At 37.0% G+C, this 22,121-nt stretch overlaps 1 protein-coding gene across 14 annotated transcripts in view; it reads right to left on the reverse strand.

The window, feature by feature from the left end:
• The window catches only part of Dock9 (dedicator of cytokinesis 9), a 261,185-nt gene that overhangs the window by 191,353 nt on the left and 47,711 nt on the right, over positions 1 to 22,121 (reverse strand). For 3 of the 14 annotated variants that reach the window (XM_063246977.1, XM_063246975.1, XM_063246973.1), the window contains exon 1: positions 4,308 to 4,891. The exons of 5 other annotated variants lie outside the window; for them this stretch is intronic. In XM_063246977.1, the coding sequence (XP_063103047.1) occupies positions 4,308 to 4,469 (162 nt within the window). In that variant the 5' untranslated portion in view covers positions 4,470 to 4,891. Of the gene's footprint in view, positions 1 to 4,307; positions 4,950 to 22,121 lie in introns of those variants that run through there. 6 more of the 14 variants (XM_063246967.1, XM_063246965.1, XM_063246961.1 and 3 more) reach the window with 5 other exon arrangements.

Here is a 22,121-nt window from a genome sequence, read left to right on the forward strand (position 1 = left end):
AGCAAAACAAAGGGCATCACAATCCTGGATTGCAAGTTACATTGCAAAGCTACAGTGATAAAACAACATGGCACAAAAACAGATGTGCATATCAGTGGAATAGAACTAGGGACGCAGAAACAACCCCAGGCACATTCAGCCATCTCATGATGGAGAAAACAACAGCCTCCTTAACAAATGGTGATGGAAAACTGGTTATTCACATGCAGAACACTGAATCTAGATCTGTATCTCATCTTGTACCAATACAAAATCAAAATGGACCAAAGACCTAGGTATTAAAAGGGAAATACTGAATCTGCTGGAATATAAAAGAGGTAAAACTCCTGAAGATACAGGTACAGGAAGGATTTTATGAACAAAGCCTCAGTTGTACAACAAGTAACATCAAGAATCAACAAATGGGATTATATAAAAGTAAAAATTTTCTGCACAGTAAAGAAAACAACTAACAGAGTGAAGAAACAGCCTGCAGAATGCAGGGAGAAAATGTTGCCAGCATCTCCTCAGACAGAAGACTAACATTTAGAACATATAAAGAACTCTAGAAAAAAAAAAAAAAAACACCCCCAAACAAAAGACTATGAACAATAGGCAATTCAGATAAATACACATTTCTCAGAAGTAGTACAAGTGGCTTATAAGCACATAAAAAAATATTCAGCAGGAGCCAGGTATATAGCTCAGCAGCATAAACACTTGCCTGGCAAGCACAAGGTCCTGAGTTCAATTCCCAGTACAGGAAAGGAAGAAAGACAAAAGTAAGGTCAGCATATCTGCCCATTAAAGAAAGGCAAATCAAAACAACACTGAGATTCTATCTGACTCCAGAAAGAATGTCTGTCATTAAGGACCTGAAAAAGCAATTCTGGTAAAGATATGGGAAAAAGGAAGCCTACATTATTGGTAAGACTGTAAACTAGTACACAACCTCTATGGAAATCAGTATGGAAATTCCTCAAAAAACTAAAACTAGAAATTCCATGTGACCCAACTATACCTCTCCTTTGTATCTTCCCAAAAGCATTAAAGATATCATATTGCAGTACTATGTACATACCTATGTTTACAGTAGTTTAATTCATAATACCTAAATCTTGGAAAAGGTCTATTATGTCCACCAAAAGACAAATGGATAGATATAAGATATATAGATATATATCATGGTTTATGTCAGATGCCCCCCCCCCTCATGCAATCATGGACACAGCTGAATACAGCATTCATGATTGGTTCATGGTCTGGCACTGGGATTGGTGGTGTAAGCGGTACACCTGCCTAGAGGTAGAGCCAGCATACAGTGTAAGAGTGGGAAGAAGGTGTCTTTCTCTCTTGCTGTTTGTGGCTGCCATGTCATTCTGCCTTGGAGCCAACTAAGTATGAACTGAAACCTCCAACCTGTAAGAAATAAACTTCCCCTTCCCTATCTTTGGGCACCAGGAATTCTGTCTCAACAATGAGAGAGAAAAGTAACTAAAACAATACACACACGCACACACAGACACTGGATTACTATTTAGTCATAACAAAGGATAAATCTGAGTCATCTGTAGGAAAATGAATGCACTTTGAGACCATAATGTTGAGTGAAATAAATCAGAAACACAACTTTAAATATTGCATGATTTATCTTACATGAAACCCTAAGTATAAATAATTTAAAGAGCAAAATAAAAGATAGATGATAGAAAACAGGGAGATTGATGTGCACATGAGAAGAGATCTAAGGATGGAGGGAGGGGAAGGGAATAAAAAGATAAGCAAAGAGGACTAAGCTGTCATATGCATAAAGACCAACTCTCCACAATGAATGTACTCATTTTGTATTGCAAATCTGTATTACAAAAAAATCTTTAAAAATCAAATCATCAAAACAACTCAAAAAATGAGTTTGGGTGACTCAAGCTACAGAGCAATAGGCCCCCATATGCCTGTGGAACAGAGTCTGAACAATACCCAAAGATAATATAATCAAATGTCAATCATGCCCATCACAACCCCATGGAACACTTAGTCTTGGCACACTTATTGATGTGCCTCCAGGATACAAGAGTTAGAAAGTATAACTCTAAGGTGTTAAGTGGTCAACATTCTAGGAGAGACTGTCTTTTAATAATCCAGTTATTAGAAGAAACTAATGAAAAAAAAACTTTGATTTTAAAAGTTTGATATAACCTATCCTCTCAGCAGCTTCTCCAAATTCAGGACAATAAAACCACTTCATGAAAATTTACTCATTAATTGAGCACTTACTCATTAATTGAGCCAGACATTGCTCTAGTGATTAGGAATAGAGTAGTGAACAACACAAAACAAAAATCCCAGTCATCATGAATTGAATCCTTGTAAAGTGTACTCTATATAACACTGGTAATTACTATTACTATTTGCATATTATTATATATTCTGGACTAGGAGTAGTCAATGGAGCTCAATACTACCAGAAACCTCTACAGGAAATGGAGAAAGGGCTCAATAAAGGTGCTACAGGGCTACCAAAGGCACTGAGAAAGCCCAGCAAGAAGAGGAATCTAAGCTGAGATCTGAAGGAGCCCAGGCAAGATCCATGCAGTGCCACATGGAGATGTCACACAAGGAACAGTAAGCCAGAACCAGGAGCAAAAAGGTGGAGAGGAGGAAATCTGCATTGAAGGCCATACTACCAACTGATCTGAAGGCCACTGCAAGGATTACATGTTTGACCCTGAGCTACCAATGGGTCCTGAGCAGAAGAGTGATAGGGCTTGACTTTCTTTCTCAAAGGTCTCACTTTGCCTGCTTCATAGAGAATGTCACAAGGGACAAGGACAGAAAAAGGAGACAGGTTGGGATCTTTCCATCCAGCAACACCTTGGGACATGGACACACAGCCTGTTGGTGCAGGTGAGAGTGACAGGCAACATGATACACAGAAGCAGGGTTTCAGAATCCCAGGTCCTAAAGCTCTCACAAAGCCCATACCAAGTTACTCTTCTCTTGAGCAGGAAAAAAAAAAAAAAAAAAAAAAAAAAAGAAAGAAAGAAAAGCAGGTGGAGTCTTCTAAAGTCAGGGTAACCAAATCAAGTCAGCTTGGCTCAAGGAGCACAACCTGCAGCATGGGAGGGGCATTGCCATTAAGGGCCAAAATAGGTCCTAGGCTGTCAGATCACAGTACACTAATGCAGCAGAGCACTGTAATAAGTTACTCCTTCTCATTTCTGATACCAGTTACTCTCTAAAGCATATTCCAAAATACATCAGTGCTTAAAATATTTAGCAGTTAATAATACCACCACTTAAATTCCAGAGCACACACAACACTGCCTTCCAAAATGCATCTGATGTTTCATAAGATGCTTTTCTTTCCTCCTCCCAAGTACTACATTTTAAGTACTAATCTCACATAAGCCTCTCCTCAAAATGCATTCTCTCCCCAGGTTCTACAGTCTGCAACACCCATATCTGATCCCAAGGTACAAATGGCACACTAACGCCCTTCCACAAGCTCAGGCACAGCCTCACATGGGGAAAGGCACACCTCGCTCTACCAGCAAAAACTCAGGCATATTTTTCCCACTCATCTTCACAAAAATTGTGATGAGAACAGAAGGAAAAATGGGAGGCATTCTGAAAGGGATATATCAATATGTGGCTTCCTCACAAGCCTGATATTGATGAGAAGGCCATTGAGAGGCACACCCATCTGTGATCTGACACCTCTCTGAGCCTCCTAAAGGAGAATACAGAAGTGTGCTGTTAAACTAAGGCTCCTTTTAGTCTCATGATCCTTTGCCCAAAAACATAGTTGGAGTTTAAGAAAATAAAACTATAAATGTTTGTATCATACCCATTACAATTTTATTTCACACTCCCTTTAAATTTCTCTCCCTGAGTTAAAGGACCACAAACCATTAGTTTAAAAAAAAAAAAAAACCTAGCCAAGTAAAAGGCTAAGATGTAAAGAGACTGAATAATTCACTATCACTGCAAGAGAATTCATATACACAATACCCTGAATATACACTTTGCAAAGTATTATTTCTGAGACTTAGCAAAATGTAACCTGATAATAACTGCCTTAGAAAACTATTCTTTAATGATACTGTACTCAAGCTCCTCTCTCTGTATATATCTAGCTTTAACACCTGGCATTCTCACACATACCAATACACACCTAAAAATTTTATTTAAGGCCAAAAATTACCTACTAGCATACAGAAACTACCTATATAAAAGCATACTGAAAATAAATATATTTGAATTACAAATAAAGATCAATTTATTCTATCAGCATTAAACTATTATTAATTAAGCAAAACAGAATTTACCAGACAGGAGGAGATCAATAGTTCTGAATCTTCTTTTGTCCAATTGTATGCTGTATATTCAAGGGCATTATTCTCTCCTTGCTGTTTGCACATATAAGCACAGTTTCTTTCAAAAATGGTGCGGATGCCTTTGAACAGAATCACACTAGTAGTGCAACCCATCCCCAAGGTGTGGATGTTCAGATCTCTAGCAATCTCTACTCCATTTCCACATCATCTTCCTTGGCTCTTCAGATACAGGCTCCCACTGTACCACTTCATGACAGGCAGTTACCGGCACTGGAACAGAAGGGAAGCTCCAAGCTGTCACACTAGAATCTGCTTCTGCCCATCGGCCTGACAAAAAATCCAGGCTCCGAGTATAAAACAGGAGGGTGGGTGGTGCAAAATTGAGATGACACACCTCAGATGCACCAAGATCTTGAAAGTATCATTTTTCCAGTGTATCGCTTCACTGTTAATACAAAGGACAAATATACAAAAGATTTGCATGAGGTTACTGGAAAACTGCTGGCTTCTATGATTTGCTTGGGAATGTTCTGAATCTCAGAACCTGCCCAAAATGAAATAAACAGTGCCAGACAGCCACACTGCTGCAGGGGCTGCTGGAAGGCACAAAGAATGTTCATCTGCTGCAAGCAATCGCCCTCCTAGAATGCTTAGCCTAGCATCTATATTAGCAAACATCTCTTTCCTTGACCTAAATGTGCTGTTTGTTTAATCCTACACCAGCAAGGAACAGAGAAGCAAAAGAGGAAAAAAAAAATCCAAAAACGAGTGAAATTGCTAAGATGACTGCTGCTATGGAAACACACATAAGCCCACTTCAAACAACCTTTTGGGTAACAGCCTGCTGACAGCAAACCACAAGGGAACACAACGTTGCTGTACCCAGCTTCACTCCTTGCTGGATCTGGCTGGCAAGTTTACATTGCTTAAAAGGAAGCTTCCATCATTGGTACCCAGAGGTGTAAATGAGAGCATGGAAAAAGGGTCACCCCACCAGCTAGCTATGTGCCTCTGTGCTTCTGTATGCAAAATAAATGCATGCTGAAGCCTCACAGTCAACATAGTTATCATTTTTGGTACACAAGTAACTCATGTCCTTTCACTGCAGACTGAACTCAGTGACACTATACTATCTCATGTGAATCTCCAAAGATTCACATGAATAGAGCAGTTTGCCATGATATACGACAAAGTTGACTTGCCATTTTTCTTCCTAGAAAATTAAAGACTATATATAAGACAACCAGCCAGGTACCCATACATCTGAAATCCTAGCATCCAGGAGGTTGAAGCAAGACGACTGCTATGAGTTCAAGGCCAGACCAGGGTACCTAATGAGTTCAAGGCCAGCCTTAACTATATAGCAAGACCCTATATCAAAAGAAAAGGCAAAAACATCAAAAACAATGCAAAACAGCCATGACTCACACACAGAGAAAGCCTTCTACTAATGACAAACATCTTAGAAAAAAAAGTTATCTTTCTCTTAAATAATATTCCTTATTTCTTAAGGCAACAGGTAGTCTTCATTTTCTATCTGTCCAACTTAGAGTGAATAAAAACAACTGAGTACCTGGAGATGTGGATAACAAAAAAACAAGTAATACAGAAAACAGACTGGTAATGACCATTATCCAGTCACATGATTACAAAACATCTATTTTAGATCGTCAATTTAGCCACTGTGTCCCCAGAGAAAAGCACAAATCTATGTATACTTTATATCCTGCATTTTACTCAAAGCATATCCACCATCCATACAAGATCAAAGCAGTAGAGACCCTGGACACGTGTGCAAAACAGTGTCGTTATGAACAGCATTTCAATTTCATGTGATTTGATTTAAAAGAAAGCTGTAAGATTCAAGATTACACCCACATTCTGCCAAAACCCAAGTCTCCATGAGACACTGCAATATAGGCCGATGAACAACATGGAAACTCATCTGAATAGAAACTGAATACTAAAGACTATAAAACACTGAACACATGCATTAAACTCCCAGTCTTGAAAATCCAGAAATTCCATCAATTAATCTAATTTATATACTGCCAGGGGCCACCTTAAATTGGACCAGTTCATTCAGTATAAAGAAAGGTAATACCTAGAAATTTAACATTGTTACTTTAGATATTGTGGGTTCAGAAGCCAAAGAATATTATTTGAGAACAAAGGATTACATTCAAACTTTACAAAAGATTATAAATGATACCCAAGCAAATTCTATTTGATTTACTTTAAAAATCCTAAGTTAGTATTGAATGTTCGTATATGTTTTCACTACCAAAAAGAAAGGTAACTGAGGTGATAGATTTATTAACTTGACTGTGGTAACCACTTCACCGTATGAAATCATCACATTGTATACCTTAAATTTATATAATTTCATTTATAAATCATAAAATGTTTTAAAATGGGAAAGAATGGTACAATTTCTTACATCATTCAGAAGAAAAGCAAACATTTCCTAGATATGCATTAATATGCAGTTAAAAAATATATCAATTTTAAATATTAATCATTTTCCAAACAAAATTAATGGGCAGAAAAAAAAAAACAACAAAAGTTACTTAGCACAAAGGACTCAACAATGCTAAAATATAAGTGTCATGCTACAGAAGCATGAGATAATCAACAATTCAAGATACGTATTCACCAATTTGATTTCAATGATTTTTCTGCATCAGAATAATGCTGCATTGGTTAGACCACTAAAATGAAAATTACCATGAATTTTATCACAGGATATGCAGATTGATGGTGCCTATTAGCAAACAGTACAGACACTAAAGGGGTATATATTTCAATTTGGAAATCATATTTTCATTCACATCTTTAAGTGTCACCTCTAATTTACACAGCTCCCAAGATTGGATGCCTATCTTGGAGTCCTTTTTGATCCAGACCCATGTCTTCCTGTCCTGCTAATACTGACATGTGACTTACTCCACTGCCTTTCCCTTAGATGTGCCAGATCAATCACCTTTTATTAGGACAACCTCACAGGGCATATCCATATTTGGAATATCATTCAGCCATAAAAACAAGCAACATGCTACAACATGAAAAAATCTGACAGCATAATGCTAAGTGCAAGAAGCCAGTCACCAAAGAATTCACACTGCATTTAAACGAAATGTTCATAGGCAGATCCAAAGAGATAGAAAATAGATTAATGTTTATCTAGATCTAAAGAGAAGGAATGGGGGGACTAACGGGGACAAAATTGCTTTTGGGAACAATGAAAATGTTCAGAAACTAGACAGTGTTTCTAATACATATACTAATAAAACTACTAAATTGGATACATTAAAGGAGTGATATGTGACAATAGAGCTTTGACTTCATTTCTGGTATTTGATCCTGACAGCTTTTAAGCCTTATCTCGTTTGTCCCACCTCTGGACAAGCTGATAGAAAGTCAAGATGGCTCCCCCTTTTGGCACCCATTAGAAAATGCAACAAAACAGCAGGAACCCTCATCCCTGCACCTCCCCATAATACTACGAAATCTCCAAGTCAGTCTTCTTTTCCTGCCCTCACAAGCTATTTGAAGACCTGCCTCGGAGTTGCCCTGCTCTCCCTGTGAAAGCCTCATCTTATGAGTAATAAACCTTGTTTTTAGTAGTACATGTTTGCAGTACATAATGACCACTGTGGGGTGTTGGCACATGTACATAACATCTTAATTTGTGTGTGTGTGTGTGTGTGTGTGTGTGTGTGTGTATGTAAAACCTTTCTGTAACTTGGGTGTGTGTGTCACTACCCAACATCCAAAAAATTTTTTGGTAGGTGGGAGTATCCACCGTGTTTCACAGAGTGGCCCCACCATGGATTACATCTTAATAAGGCTGCTATTTAAAACAGGAGAGCGGTGAAGAGGGACATCTTCTCTGTGCACTGCACAAGTTATTAGATTGCTATCAGATATTAGAAGAGAGCACAATCAAGAACTGTTTATATTTTAAAAGCAATTTGCTGTTTAACTAACCACCTTGCATGGCAAATTTAACAATCCTGGATGTTGCTTTCACCCCACTTCTAAAGAACACACTCACCATTTGATATGGGAGGTGGTCAGGGCTGCCCTCAGCAACTGTATTTTAGAGCTGAGTAAGAGTTCAATGCTGTACAAACCATCACAAGGCCTACACAGGTCAAGGTTAAGACCTCCTGTCCTACTAAGTGGTCCCAAAAACTTCAGCCATGCAGTCAGAGCCCATAGCAAACAGGTCCCAAGCTAAGCCCCTCAAAGTTGATCCAACTGGAGCTGCTGCTCCCATCTGCAGCTCATTCCTTGCCAACTGTCTTTCTGTTTTAAATGTCTTCTAAAAGGCAAATTAGTTTAGTCAATTCACTTACTGCTCTTTCAGAGAAAAACATGTATAAAGAAGAAACTGAAGAGACACCTAGAAAATCTAGAACTATAAACTGGAATTAATATTTGATTTCAAACCTTGGCTCCATCTTGGAGGCCAGGAAAGAAATGGAATTCTCTCCAGTCTACAGTGGTTGAAATGAGATCTCACACAGTGATAATACATCATGTATGATAAAGTCACACTTCACAAAACCTAGCTAAATGGAGTATGGGTAGAATTCAATTTAACATGTCATTCATCCTACTTAAATGCCATCGACAGCCAGTCCATAAGAAAAGCTTGTTTTCATCTCTGATAGTCTGTATTTAGAACAGGACAGAATTCAATTTAATATTTCATTCACCCTATTTAAATGCCATTGATGAAAGTTTTTCATCCCTGATTGTTTGTGTAATACTATTGCTCAAAGGTACACAAAGAAACCTTATGTAATTTAGCCTCTCAAGGTTCTATTCATTTGGTATTCAATCAATATTATCAAATGTACACAGAACACTGTATTCTATGTACATAGGTCAGAACTTAATACATAGCAATACTGGGCTCTTAGATGTTAGGCAAGTGCTCTACCACTGAGGTACACATCCAGCCCCGACTAAACGTTCTTCTTCCCTTAACATTAAGGCTAAATATGAGATAATTATTCTAAAACCAAAAAGTCTCTGACACAGAGTATAAAGATATGAAAATTTCATTTCTAATAAACTCAAATTATTTCCATTAAAAAATGATTTAAATAGGGGCACTAGAACATGAACAGATGATAAGTGATTAAAAAAAAAGAAATTTCACCAAAGATCAATAAGAAAACTGCTTTTTAAAAAATGGGAAATTAAGGAAGTGCTACTAGAAATAAAGTATTATCAAAAATAAAGGAAAGGGTAAGTTTTCTTTCATTCTCTGTTCAGGAACATAAACCTTGGGGTTTAGTTTTATTCTATTTCTAAATGTATCCATCATTTATTATCTCAATCTGAGTGAGAATGCTTTGCAATGCCAGTGGTGGTGGTTACCTTTAAGTGAACATAGAGGACAAGCAGAGCCAGAGAAGAGGGGTGCAATCTTTGGCCCCTGAGAGTCTCAAGCTCATATTCTCTCCATCTGTGTCACTGCTATGAAGCAAATTATACCTGTTTAAAAAAAATGTATTTCTAAAGTTATAACCACAGGAGATACCACTTCCATCCGAGTCTGTTGCAAACAGTGGTAATTTAAATGTTCTCAATAACACAAACTACAAAGCAATACAGATTTCTCCTTACTGATACTAGAATACTGGGGAGACAAAACAGTTCCTGTGTGCTGCTCTGAGCATCCAGACACTCACTGAGTGGACCTGTGAAAGGAAGTGGAAGCAAGCAAACCTGGTTCCACAGAAAAAGAGGAGTGGCCCTCCAGAGATGTCAAAAGAAATGACATCTTTTGTTTTATTTTGTTCTGTTCTGTTCTGTTCTGTTGGAAGAAAACCTGCAGGGTTAAACAGATTTTAAAATAAAACAGATCTCCAAAACGAAGAAAAGTTTGGACTAAGAAAAGCAACTTATTTGCTGATAGGAATGTAAAATACTATAGCCCTGCAAAAACAAAACACTTGACTCCTCAAAGAAATTAGACAAAGAATTATCATGTGACCTAGCAATTCCACTGCAAGGGATATACCCCAAAGAAATGACAGCAAGGACTTAAGATAAGTGTCCACCCACATTTGCTGCAGCATTATTATATTTGCAACAGCCGAAGTAGAAACAATACAAGTGTCCATCAAGGGATGCATAGATGAACAAAACTGTACATTAGTGTGTGTGTGTGTGTGTGTGTGTGTTATGAAATATATACAATGAAATACATTTTATACATGAAATATAATTCAGCCTTAAAAATTAAAGAAAACCTGGCATATGCTATAACATGAAACTTTAAGATCTCATAAGCCAGACACAAAAAAGGGAAATGTTGCATATTCTATTTATTTTGGTTTGGTTTGATTTGCGTTTTGCCTTTTGAGACAGCGTCTTGCTCTGTAATTCAGGTTGTTCTTAAACTCACTATGTAGTCCAGGCTGGACTTGAATACTTAGTGATGAGCCTCCTGCCTCAGCCTCCCAAGTGCTAGGATTACAGGAATGGGCCACCATGTGTGACTGTATAATTCTATATAGAATTATATTATGTAATTATATGAGGTACCCAGAATAGTCAAATTCACAGAGATAGAAAGTAAAATGGAGTTTGCTGGGAGCTGGGTGAGGGGAGATGGGGAGTTACTGTTCAATGTGTAGAGTCTCACTTTGGAAGATGAAAAGGTTCTGGACATGGAGGGTGGAGATGGATGCATAACATAAGCACACTTAATGTCCCTGAACTGTACACTTAAAATTGGTTAGGATGATAACTCTTGTTACACAGGCCTTACCACAATTTAAAAGAAAGGAAAACCAACTTACTGGGCACTAGTTTTCCACTTCTGGAAACAGGTGAAGTATAAGAACAGAAAAATCAAACTGGCACACAGATAAGCAAGGCATAAAGAACTCCAACTAGCCATAACAAAAGTAAATCTACATGCAGACACATAATAAGATCCCAGAAATTCAGCACAAGAACAAAATATTAAAAGCTGTTAAAGAAATAGATTCCCTGGAAAGAAAAACCAATCAGAATCACGGCAGACATGTCAACACAAACCATCAAGTCAAGTTTGGAATGAAGTATTTCAAATCCTGAAAGAAAACAACTTCCATCCCAGACTGATGTACTCTGCAAAACTATCTTTCAGAACTGAGGGAAAAATAAGACACTTTCATGGCAAAGAACAACTGAAGGAATTCATGACTACTAAATTAGCCCTAAAGAGAGTGCTAAAGGATATTCTAGAGAAAGTAAAGATGATCATAGTTTCAGAAACAGCAGCAGAGGAGGATCACCAAACAAGATAAGCAACTGAAAGAAGAGGAAAAGTTGGAGGGCCAACAACAGGAGAATAGCATAGCAGAGATGAACCAATGTATGCCAGCTGTAACCATTAATGTAAATGGTCTCAACTCACCAGTAAAAAGAAACACAGGGAAAGCAGATCAAGAAACAAGAGCCATCAATATATTGTATACAAGAAACGTATTTAACATAAAAGGAAATTCACAGACTGAAAATCAAAGGAAAGAAGACAATTGTCCCACATGACAGCAGACTAGAAAAAAGCAAGGGTAACTTGCCCATCAACCACAGAATGGATAAGAAAGATACGGTATTTTTATGCAACAGAAAGCTACCCAGCTATAAAGTAGGATAAATTTAAGGATAATAGATGCAACTGAAGATCATGTTTATGGGCAAAACATTTAAACTCAGACAGGTGAACCCTAGCATAAAAAACTGAAGGAGTTATTAGGACCAAAAAACACAATAGATATGTTTTTTTTTTTTAACACAACAGATATTATGAAACTGATAGGGGAGGAAACTTCAGGAAGGGAAGGTGGTAACCACTGCTAATTTCTTATTGTCTTATCTTGAACTCTTGTATCATTTTCAAATTTTGTCAGGTTTGACTGTCTTATTTTGATAGATTTTACTATGATGATATGAACAGCTATTTTGAAGATAACGAGATGTATTATGGTAACCATTGTTGGTTTCCTATTATTTTGTTTTGAAGTACTATAATGCTTTCATTATTTTGTTTGATTAGTTTTATTCTGTTTTGGTTTTATTATGTGTGATGATTTTGAAAACAAGACATTATGATAGCCATTATTAATTTCCTATCATGTTCGAAGTCCTATAATGCTTTTATTCTTTGGTTTTGATTCGTTTTATTCTGTTGTGTTTTATTATTTGATTTTATTATGCGTGATAGTATGGACAGCTATTTTGAAAAAAGAGACATTATAGTAACCATTATTCATTTTCTGTTATCTTGTTTTGAAGTCCTGTACTGCTTTCATTTTTTTGTTTTGATTGGTTTTATACTATTTTGTTTTGTTTGATTTTATTGTTTGTGAAGGTAAGGACAACTATTCCGAAGAAAACAAGAAACATTATGCTAGCCACTGTTGATTCCCTGTTGTCTTGTTTTGAAGTCCTGGGTTGCTTATATTGCTGTTTTGATTATTCTGTTTTGTTTTGTTTTATTCTCTATAAAAAAAAAAAAAGAACAGAAAATCAGCAAAGTGAATTAGTCTTTTCTTCTCCTCTTCCCTGGTCCCTTAGCCCCTCATAACAGCAAACAAGTAAAAAGGACAGGCTTTATAACTTTTATTTTCTATTCCTTATTCCATTATGCCCTGACTTTGAAAAAGTCCTTTGAACTAGGCACCATCATAGAAAAAAAGAGAACTGAAAATTCAAATTCCTAAGATGTACACAATCTCTACTACTTTCACTGATAACTATGAGAACAAACCAAGGGAGTCACAGGGATCCTTTAATCCCTCAAGCTCAAGATGCTGCAAGCAGAGGCTGAACTTCAGTTACTGTTGTAGGAGGTCATGTACCAAAATCGCATCTTCTGAGGGAACTCAGTTTTTGAAGAGAAAATGATAAGCCCTTAAGGAGCTCAACTATTGACCTAATGAACACATCTGGAGGGAAGGTGCCAGGTGAAGGAAGATTGATGACACAAAGGATCACAGTGAGCGCAGGAAACACCAGGGTCCAGCTATAAATAAGATTAAATGAAAAACAAGGAAGCAGAAAAAACTCAGCAGCATAATGAAATCAGGATTCACTGACCTGATCTTGGCCTCTACTAGCCTCTTAAGGAAATTCTATTTCAGGCAGATATTTGAAAAAACTCATGTTACACCGAATTTAAACAATAAAAACTGTGTGTACACACAGTATAATACATGTACAAATGCAATACTGCAATAGTTTATGGTCCTCAGTACCTCAAATATGGTTGTTATCAAAAAGGAAATCATAAGACATTCACACATCAGAAAACATGGGTTTGACATATTTTATATTGTAATTTAGTAAGATTTTCAATTAGATTAATCACAAAGTAAGTAGAAACAAACAAAGACACTAAAGTGGTTACCTCTCTAAAATATAGGAGAAAAAATTTTTTCAGATTAGCCCTGTTTTTGAAAAAACAAAATCATGTATCTACTCTCTTGTTCAGGCTTTCAGTCAGGCCAAAAGGAATTAGATTCTACTCTGTATTTCTGCTTACAGATGTTCATAAAAGCTTATTCCTTACTGTCGCCTTTAACGATTTAACTTCTTTTCACAAAGACACAAAATCCAGAATGTCCAAAACATTCTTTTTTTTACATGCACCCAGTTGAGTCATGGCTTAATTGTAAATGTATTTTAAGAGAATATTACTTCGAAAGAAAGAAAGAAAGAAAGAAAGAAAGAAAGACAATATTACTTCAATCAAACATTCCCTTATGCTAAAGTGGATTAAACTGGTTCAAAGAAGAGAGAAACCACTCTACACATAAGAACTGGATAAATTATACATACTGCCAACACTCGTTGCCAATGAAAAGCAGACAGGACCAAAAATAGAAAAGACGGCCAACAAGCAAGTGAAGACTCACTGAGGAAACACAAACCAAAACCACAATGAAACGTCACTTCAGACCTAATAGCTGAAATTAAAAAGACAGCTAATGAGTATTAGTGAGAAAGTGGAATCTTCATATACTGCTGAAAATGTAAAATAGGGCAGCTGCTTTGGACAACAGTCTGGCAGTTCTTTAAATGGTTAAACACAGTTACCATGTGATCCAGCAATGCCATGCAAGCCTAAGCAGTAGATTCCCAAGACATGTGAAAACATACATTTACGCAAAAATTGGTACATGGATGTTCTTAGAAGCATTACTCACAATACACCAAAAATGGAAACAACTCAAATGACCACCAACAGACAAATGGACCAACAAAATGTGGCATAAAAATGGGATGCTATTTGTCAATAAAAGGAAATGAAAGATACTGGAATTCTACTCATCAATAAAAGGAAGTGACACACAAGTCTGAATAGACTGAAAACCACTGAACTGCACACTCTAAATGGGTTAATTATATAGTATGAGAATCGCATCCCAAATAAAGGTGTTTTTAAAAACCAGATAAGATATATCAGAAGGGACCTCCTTACAAAGCTCCATTTCTCTTCAAGGCGCCCTATATAGGCTTAATGTAGTTGTCTTCCTAAAACCTATCACTATCTTAGACAGCACGAATTCCCAGAAGCATTTCTGGCAGTGTATACTCAAAAGAGAGTACAGGAGATAACAAGGCCAGTTAAAAGTTATTGTGCTTTAAATTTACAGAAACCTTTTGTCTGTCAATAATTTTGGCTCATTCATTATGTAAGGCAAGGACATTTCCTAAGAGCCAAGCCATCTATCCCAATTCATTCAAAGAAATTTATTTTGCAGATACTTTCCCACAGAATTTCCATCTCTGCTTTAGCCACAAGATTCTCAAGATCCAAGAAAATAAAAATGCCATTTGGAGAAAAAGTCAGAGGATGGAAAGAGATTAACAGGGAATATGAAGTTTTATTCAAGTCATAAAGTGGGCTGTATGTAGGTCAGTCTAGTCATCTAACCAATATAAGAGATTTAAAATTTAAATATAACTTTTAGCAGAAGATTTAACATTATATAAAGAACACAGTGTCAAATATTTTGTTTAACAGTGTGTCACATGGAAACTAATTCCTGGGGCATGCCAGTTACTAAGCACAGAACTTAATTACTAATCTCATTTAATCATCTAAACAACTTGAAAAGTTAAGTTTTACAGGTGATCCCCTTCATGGTGGCCACTATCCGACCCTGTTCTGAGGAAGAAAGACTCCTATGGAACCCATTCTCAGGGTCAAATCCATTGAAGGACAGTGGCCAACACTGACACCATGTGGAGTGAGACTGAGAATCAACACTGTTTAATCCCTGGAAGTTGGAGACAGGGAAACCACAGGTCCAAATGTGTCTTCAGACCAGTAGATTTCAAAGTATTGTGACCATGGATCATATTAAGAAATGTGTTTTAATTATAATACAGCAAATGTTTACCTACACAACACGTGTTACATGGTAACTTGCTATCCAACCTCTCAAGTCTATTACAGTTCACTGGAAGGTAGAGGCGGCGAGGGGGAACCTGCTCACAGCCCACAATACTGTTTCCAGGACCACTAATGGCTCATGGCCTATAATCTCTAACCCTCTGAATGTACCAGTTATTAAGGAGTATCTCTCTACAGCTGGAAATCACCAGTCTCATCACATAACCATCACCTGTAACAACTAGCCCACCAGAACTCAACAGAATAGCCCAGCGAAGTCAACAATTTTAAGAAATTTCTCAAAGATGGCATGCTGTCTCATATGATGCAGTATTATCTTTGAATTAAGCTGTCTTTTCAATGTCAAAGACACTGTTCCAGGAATCAATGTGTAGAAGTAGACTCTCTCACTTAATATCCTAATAACTCACTCAAAAAATTTTTCCAGGCCAAGCATGGTGGTGCATGCCTATAATCCCACCACTCAAGAGGCTGAGGCAGGAGGACTGCCATGAGTTTGCGGTCAGCCTGGGCTACCTCATGAGCTCAAGGCCAGCCAGAACTACATCAAGACCTTGTCTCAAAAAAACTGTTAAAAAAAGTTCGTTTTCCTTCTTATCTCTGCTGATGTAAAGTCATGGTTTTAAAGGAGAAAATGTTCCTATTAAAGGGAACAATGTTTCCGGTGAAGTGGAAGATGAAGATGTCACTTAGTCATTTCAGGCACTTTAATTAAGCCATTAATCTAACAGGCAAATGTGGGACAGAAGCCTGGAATGCTGCCTCCCAAAGAATCAAGCAGGATTGTGGCTTTCTTCTTCTAGGTAATTTTTTAGCACTTCCATCTCCAATAATAAAAGTTAACTGGAAACTAACAGCAAAGGAGAGAACAGCTGAGAATTCAGACCTCCAGTAGGCCCTCACTGAAGAACCCTAACCAGTTAAGGTCCTGGCTGGGGGCAATGAAAACATGGAATGAATAGAAGAAGAAAGATACAAACAACAACTGCTGCCAGGCTGGCAGCTCTACACATTTTCTGCTGGTGGAATGGGGTGGTGCGGTATGTACAGTAACTTTTCTCCTCTCCTTCCTCATATTAAACAAGCACTGTTGAACACTTAACTCTACAACTTAGACTTTGTGTAGCACCGTAATGAAGCAGAACTGTGCCTAAACTTAAGAACTAATTAACAAAGCCCAGAAATGGATACTGTGACTCTCCCAGACAGACAATGACTAACGAGACTTTGTGACAGTGCGTTTTAGGGAGTTGGTGAGAATGTCTTCATTCATGTGAAGTATATTCACATTCCATTACGCTGAGCAGAGTTGTTTTTGTTATGTGGATATTCAAAGACTACATATATTTGGTGGGGTGTGTCTCGATGCTGAGAATTCCAGGAGGTTAGCTGGGCTAATTATTAAGCTATTGTGTCTCAGCTCCAACCTCTTCTTCGAAACTCAGCTGTGTGATTCTGGGACTCTGAAACCCACATTTTTGTTTGCCCATTTAGCTCCCTGTTAGACTCAGCCACCAGGAGACACTACAGGGAGACTGGAAGGCTCACTCTTTCCCTGGTACTCAGGGCTGGCTTCTGGCTCCCAGTGTTACCCCAGCAACAGTTCTTCCCTAAGGCAGCATTAACTCCTTCCAGGGAAGCAGCTCAATCAGACTCACAGATTTATCTCATCGCATGCTCCTCTGAAACACCATCACCAGCTGTCAGCACACACAGATTTCTGGGCAACCTCCTGGAAGCCTCACAAACAACAATATAGTGTCTTCCCTACCCTACCCCTAGCCCGACAGATGATGGCAGCTGCCTGCAAACACTATTTAGATGGATACCTCAATATCTGCTTTTTTCAGTAGTTCTAATTTTCATTTCCCTACTAACTAATGATGTTGAGCACTTCTCATGTACTTTTTATGATCATTCTCATTTCTTCTCGAGTGATCCTAGTCTTTTAAAGCTATATTTATAACCTGATATAACAGTGAGGGTCCACGTGAGAAGAAGTCATTCCAGTTGCTTCAACTGAATTAAATATAAAGAAATGTTATTAAAAAAAAAAAAGAAGAAGAAGTTTTGGGTGATGTATAAAAGAAATGTCCAGCTTGAGTGAAAGATGATTTGGTTTTTTTCAAAACAGAACAGATGGGATAGTCCCAGGATTCAGATCTACTAACATGATTAACAAGAAAGATTACACTTTCAAGTTGAGAAAAATTCTCTCTTGTATACAGAGAAAGCTTTTTTCCCCTTTTAGAAATGAGTCTTAATAGGAACATTACCAAAGAAGACAGATGATGCCCCATTACAAAACAGCAAAGACTGACCACTGCATCAAACACAACTGAACACATCATGTACATCACTGAAACTGTGCTTGACTTAAACTTGAAGCACTGTCACAATATAAAATGAAGAGGAAAGCATGCCTTCCACTACGCTATTCAAACAGGAAAACTCTTTATTATTTTTTTTTTTATTTAAGGAGAAAAGAAAAAAAAAAGCAGAGAAAGGGTACAAGTTATACAGATTTACAGAAAAAAAAATAAACAGTAGGAAATCACTAGTTAATGGATTACATATTGTCATCTTAGAAATAACTGTTCAAGTCACAAAATTAAAGCTTGTAAAGTGGACATTCCAACAATGATACTGCAAACAATTCTGTTCAATGATCCAATAAAACTCTGTGATATCATTTCCTATCTTATACACTTAAATATACATGCAGTTATATAGTTTAGAGCACTTTCTTTTCCTCTCTTTTGTACAATGACTATTACACATTTTGGGTTTCATTGCTCCCACGGTTCTTATTACTTTTTTGGAAGAGAGTAAAACCAAATGTGACATAACAGAACAGAATCGGTCAAGTCAAAAGGGTGGACATAATAGATAATGTAAAAACATAATACAAGGTGATCAACAATGGTTACCATAATGCCTCCCGCTATCTCTAATAGAATTGCCTATATCATTAGTTATAATACGATTGAACAAAACAGTAAAGAATAAAACCAACAAAACCAAAACATTGGAGACATTGTAGGTCTTCAAAAGTAGATAAAAGTCAATGAGAATGGGAAAACTCTTTATTATTAATGACCCAAATTGAGTTCAACTGTTGACACCTGGGTAATGAAATGTTTATGCTTGCTACAAAAAGTTTTAATAAGAACTAAAATTTAGACAAAAGTTCAGTGCATTCAAATTCTGAAAACACTTTCCCCCCACATCCACACAGAATGTCTCAAAAAGGCATATTAATGACACAAACTATAAAAGCCATCTTCTTTTTCACAGTTGACATTTTTAAAAGTACTATCACTTTTTTTAAAAATTAATTTTTGGTGCTTTATGGTATAAAACCACTTTCTAAAGCAGAACTTCAATTTGTAACACTGTGCCAAAGAAAATAAATATTTAACAGATATCACTTCAAATGTTACCCAGAAATTAACTAGGCCATAAGACATGGGTCACCTAAATACTTTCCATTATAGATGACATGAACCAGGCTCAGGAAAGAAAACTGACTAAGCCACACAACTGGTATTAGAATACGAACCAGGACACTCTGGCTCCTCTTTTTGGCATGTCAGATTAAATCCTGTTGCCAATAATGATGGCAATGCAAGGAGGAAATAAAAATTGTAAGTAATTTTTAACTGTAAGTTCTGGAAGAAAACATAAACTTACAGTTCTTTATTATATTAATTCCTTAAAATATATCTAATGCTGTACTTGGGAGACTGAAAGGAGAGCTATAAACCAGAGTCCAAAGAACATGAATGAAAATGTTCAGTAAATGATTAAGTATCTTATCGTTCTAGATCCCTAACAAAAACTTCTAAAATAGTAAAAATGATTCATTCATAGCCAATGTAAAGACTGTTTTAAGAGGACACTTCACAATCTCCTCAGAACTTATAGCTCTCATTTCCACAGACAGTTAAGAATTATCCTCCCATGTTGGGAGTGGTGGTACACGCCTGTTATCCCAGCACTTGGGAGGCTGAGGCAGGAGGATCCTTGCCAAGTTCAACACCAGCCCGGGCTACAAAGCAATCTCAAGGCCAGCCTGAATTGCATAGTGAGACCCTGTCTCAAAAACCAAAAATAAATAAATAAAATAAAATAAAATAAAGACCTCTTTCTGTTTCTGAGAACTACCATAAAGCTGAGGGCTGATGTGATACTACTTGCTTAGTCCACTACAAAATACAGTAGTACCTCAGTTAATGAACTTAACTTGTTCTACAGTTTTGGAAAAGATAGCCAGGAAAGATGGCTGTGGTCCTGTTCGTCACCCACATGTGGAGATTGTAAAAAAAATTTTGTCAAATGCTTTTGTTTGCAAATCAAGGTACCACTGTCTGTATACTTGTGGAAAAAGATTAGATTCCTCCAACTTTCACAAATAAGCAGACTAAGGCCATTTCTAGAAAGATAGGCTTAATTTCATAATAACCAATAAGACTGATTAAATCTATTTGTAACCAAAGAAATGCCTTGATGATTCAGTTTCCTAGGAAATATTGATGCATTTCCCTCTTTTAACCCATCAGAGTCACCAATATGGGTCACTGACTGGAAGCCACCAGGAAACTGAGGTGGATCATTGTGCTAAGTGGCTTCAGTCCAAGGAATATCAAAGAAATTACTGTTAAAACTGATCTAAAATCTATTCAAATAGATGAACCCTTATATTCTCTCTACTGAGGAAAAAAATAATACTGAGGCTAGGTCCTTTGCCTCAACTCAAAGAAGTACTAGAAATTTATTAATTTATATACTATAAATTAAAAAGGTTTGGTGTTCTGTTGCTTTTTCCATTGAAGAAAAGATATTTACATAATTTAAGAGGAATTCTAAAGAGTCTGTTTCCAAATATCACAAACTCTTATACTTGGCAATCAATAAAAATGTCAACCTATGTGAAAGTCTTTAATTCAGCAGATGTCTATTTATTTAGAGGTCAGCGAAATGGGAGCTCATGTATTTGTGGTCAGGCAGCTAACCTGAGGCCCAACACTGCAAATGTGTTGCAGAGAACAACATATCACCTAGTAGGATAGTGTCACAAATGGGAAACTGAGGCTCAAAGATGGCTAATAATGGCATGACCAAAGTTAAGAGTACTACTTGCAGATTAGAACTCTTCACCACAATGCTGTTCTGTCAAGCACACCCACACACACAGAACCTACCACATTGCTTCCACACTGACGTGCTAAGTAAGCAAAAGGAAAGCTTCATATTCATAGGAAAACACAAATCAAAATGCCAGGCTAATTTCAGGGGTCTGCAATAGGCCTCTGACGTAAAGACCCAAAGTCTTTTCTTCCAATGCCTAATCATGGAATGTATTCAAACCAGGTGCTCCATCTAGTGGATTAATGGGAAACTCTCAGCAGAAGGAAAACACATTTTAATACTGTTTAGTACACAAACCTTGAAACATTCATTTATTATTCCACACCTCATAGACAAAATAATAGCACTAAAAAATAAGATTATGAGACATGCAGACCAATGGAATACAACAGAAGACACAAAATCAGGCCCATACACCTTTAGCCATCCAATCTTTGATAAAAGAGCTAAAAACAACTGCTGGGAAAAAAAGACAACCTCTTCAACAAACTGTGCTCGAAAAACTGGCCGTTCACAAGCAGAATAATGAACATGGAATGAACCCTGTACTAAATATCTCTCAAACTGTACTAAAATAAAATCAAACTGGATCAAAGACTTTGATATAAAAACTGAAACTAAATCTGCTAGAAGAAAAAACTGGTAAAACTCTTAAAGACATAGGCAATAGGTACTGAGTAAAACCCCAAATGCACAACAAATAATACCAAGAATCAACAAACAAGATTATATCAGAATGAAAAGGTGCACAGAAAAGGAAACAACCAATAGAGACAACCTACAGAATGGGGAAAAAAAATTTTTTTTGTTTTGTCTTTTTCGTTTTTATCCATACCAGGGATCGAACTCACAACTGCCTGCTTGCAATGCAGGCGTTTATGCCGCTGAGCTAAATCCCCAGCCCCTGGGAAAAAATATTTTGCCAGCTACTCTTAAAACCAACATTAGACTATTTAAAGAATGCAAAACAATTAGATCCCCAAAACACAAAAAACCCCAATCAAAAAATGAAATAAGCATACACTTCTCAAAAGAAAAAGTAAAAATGCCCAATAAACACAAGAAAAAAATTTGGAGCATCTTTGGACATTAGAGAAATGCAAATCAAAACAACAGTAAGATTCTATCTTACTCCAATAAGGACTCAAAAACAACAAATGCTGGTGAGGTTGTAGGGGAAAATGCAACTCTTATAAATCACTAGCACAGCCACAGTGGAA

Source organism: Cavia porcellus, unplaced genomic scaffold, assembly GCF_034190915.1.
Source record: "Cavia porcellus strain 051 isolate PalLab524CR breed Dunkin Hartley unplaced genomic scaffold, mCavPor4.1 scaffold_4, whole genome shotgun sequence".
Classification (NCBI taxonomy): domain Eukaryota; kingdom Metazoa; phylum Chordata; class Mammalia; order Rodentia; family Caviidae; genus Cavia; species Cavia porcellus.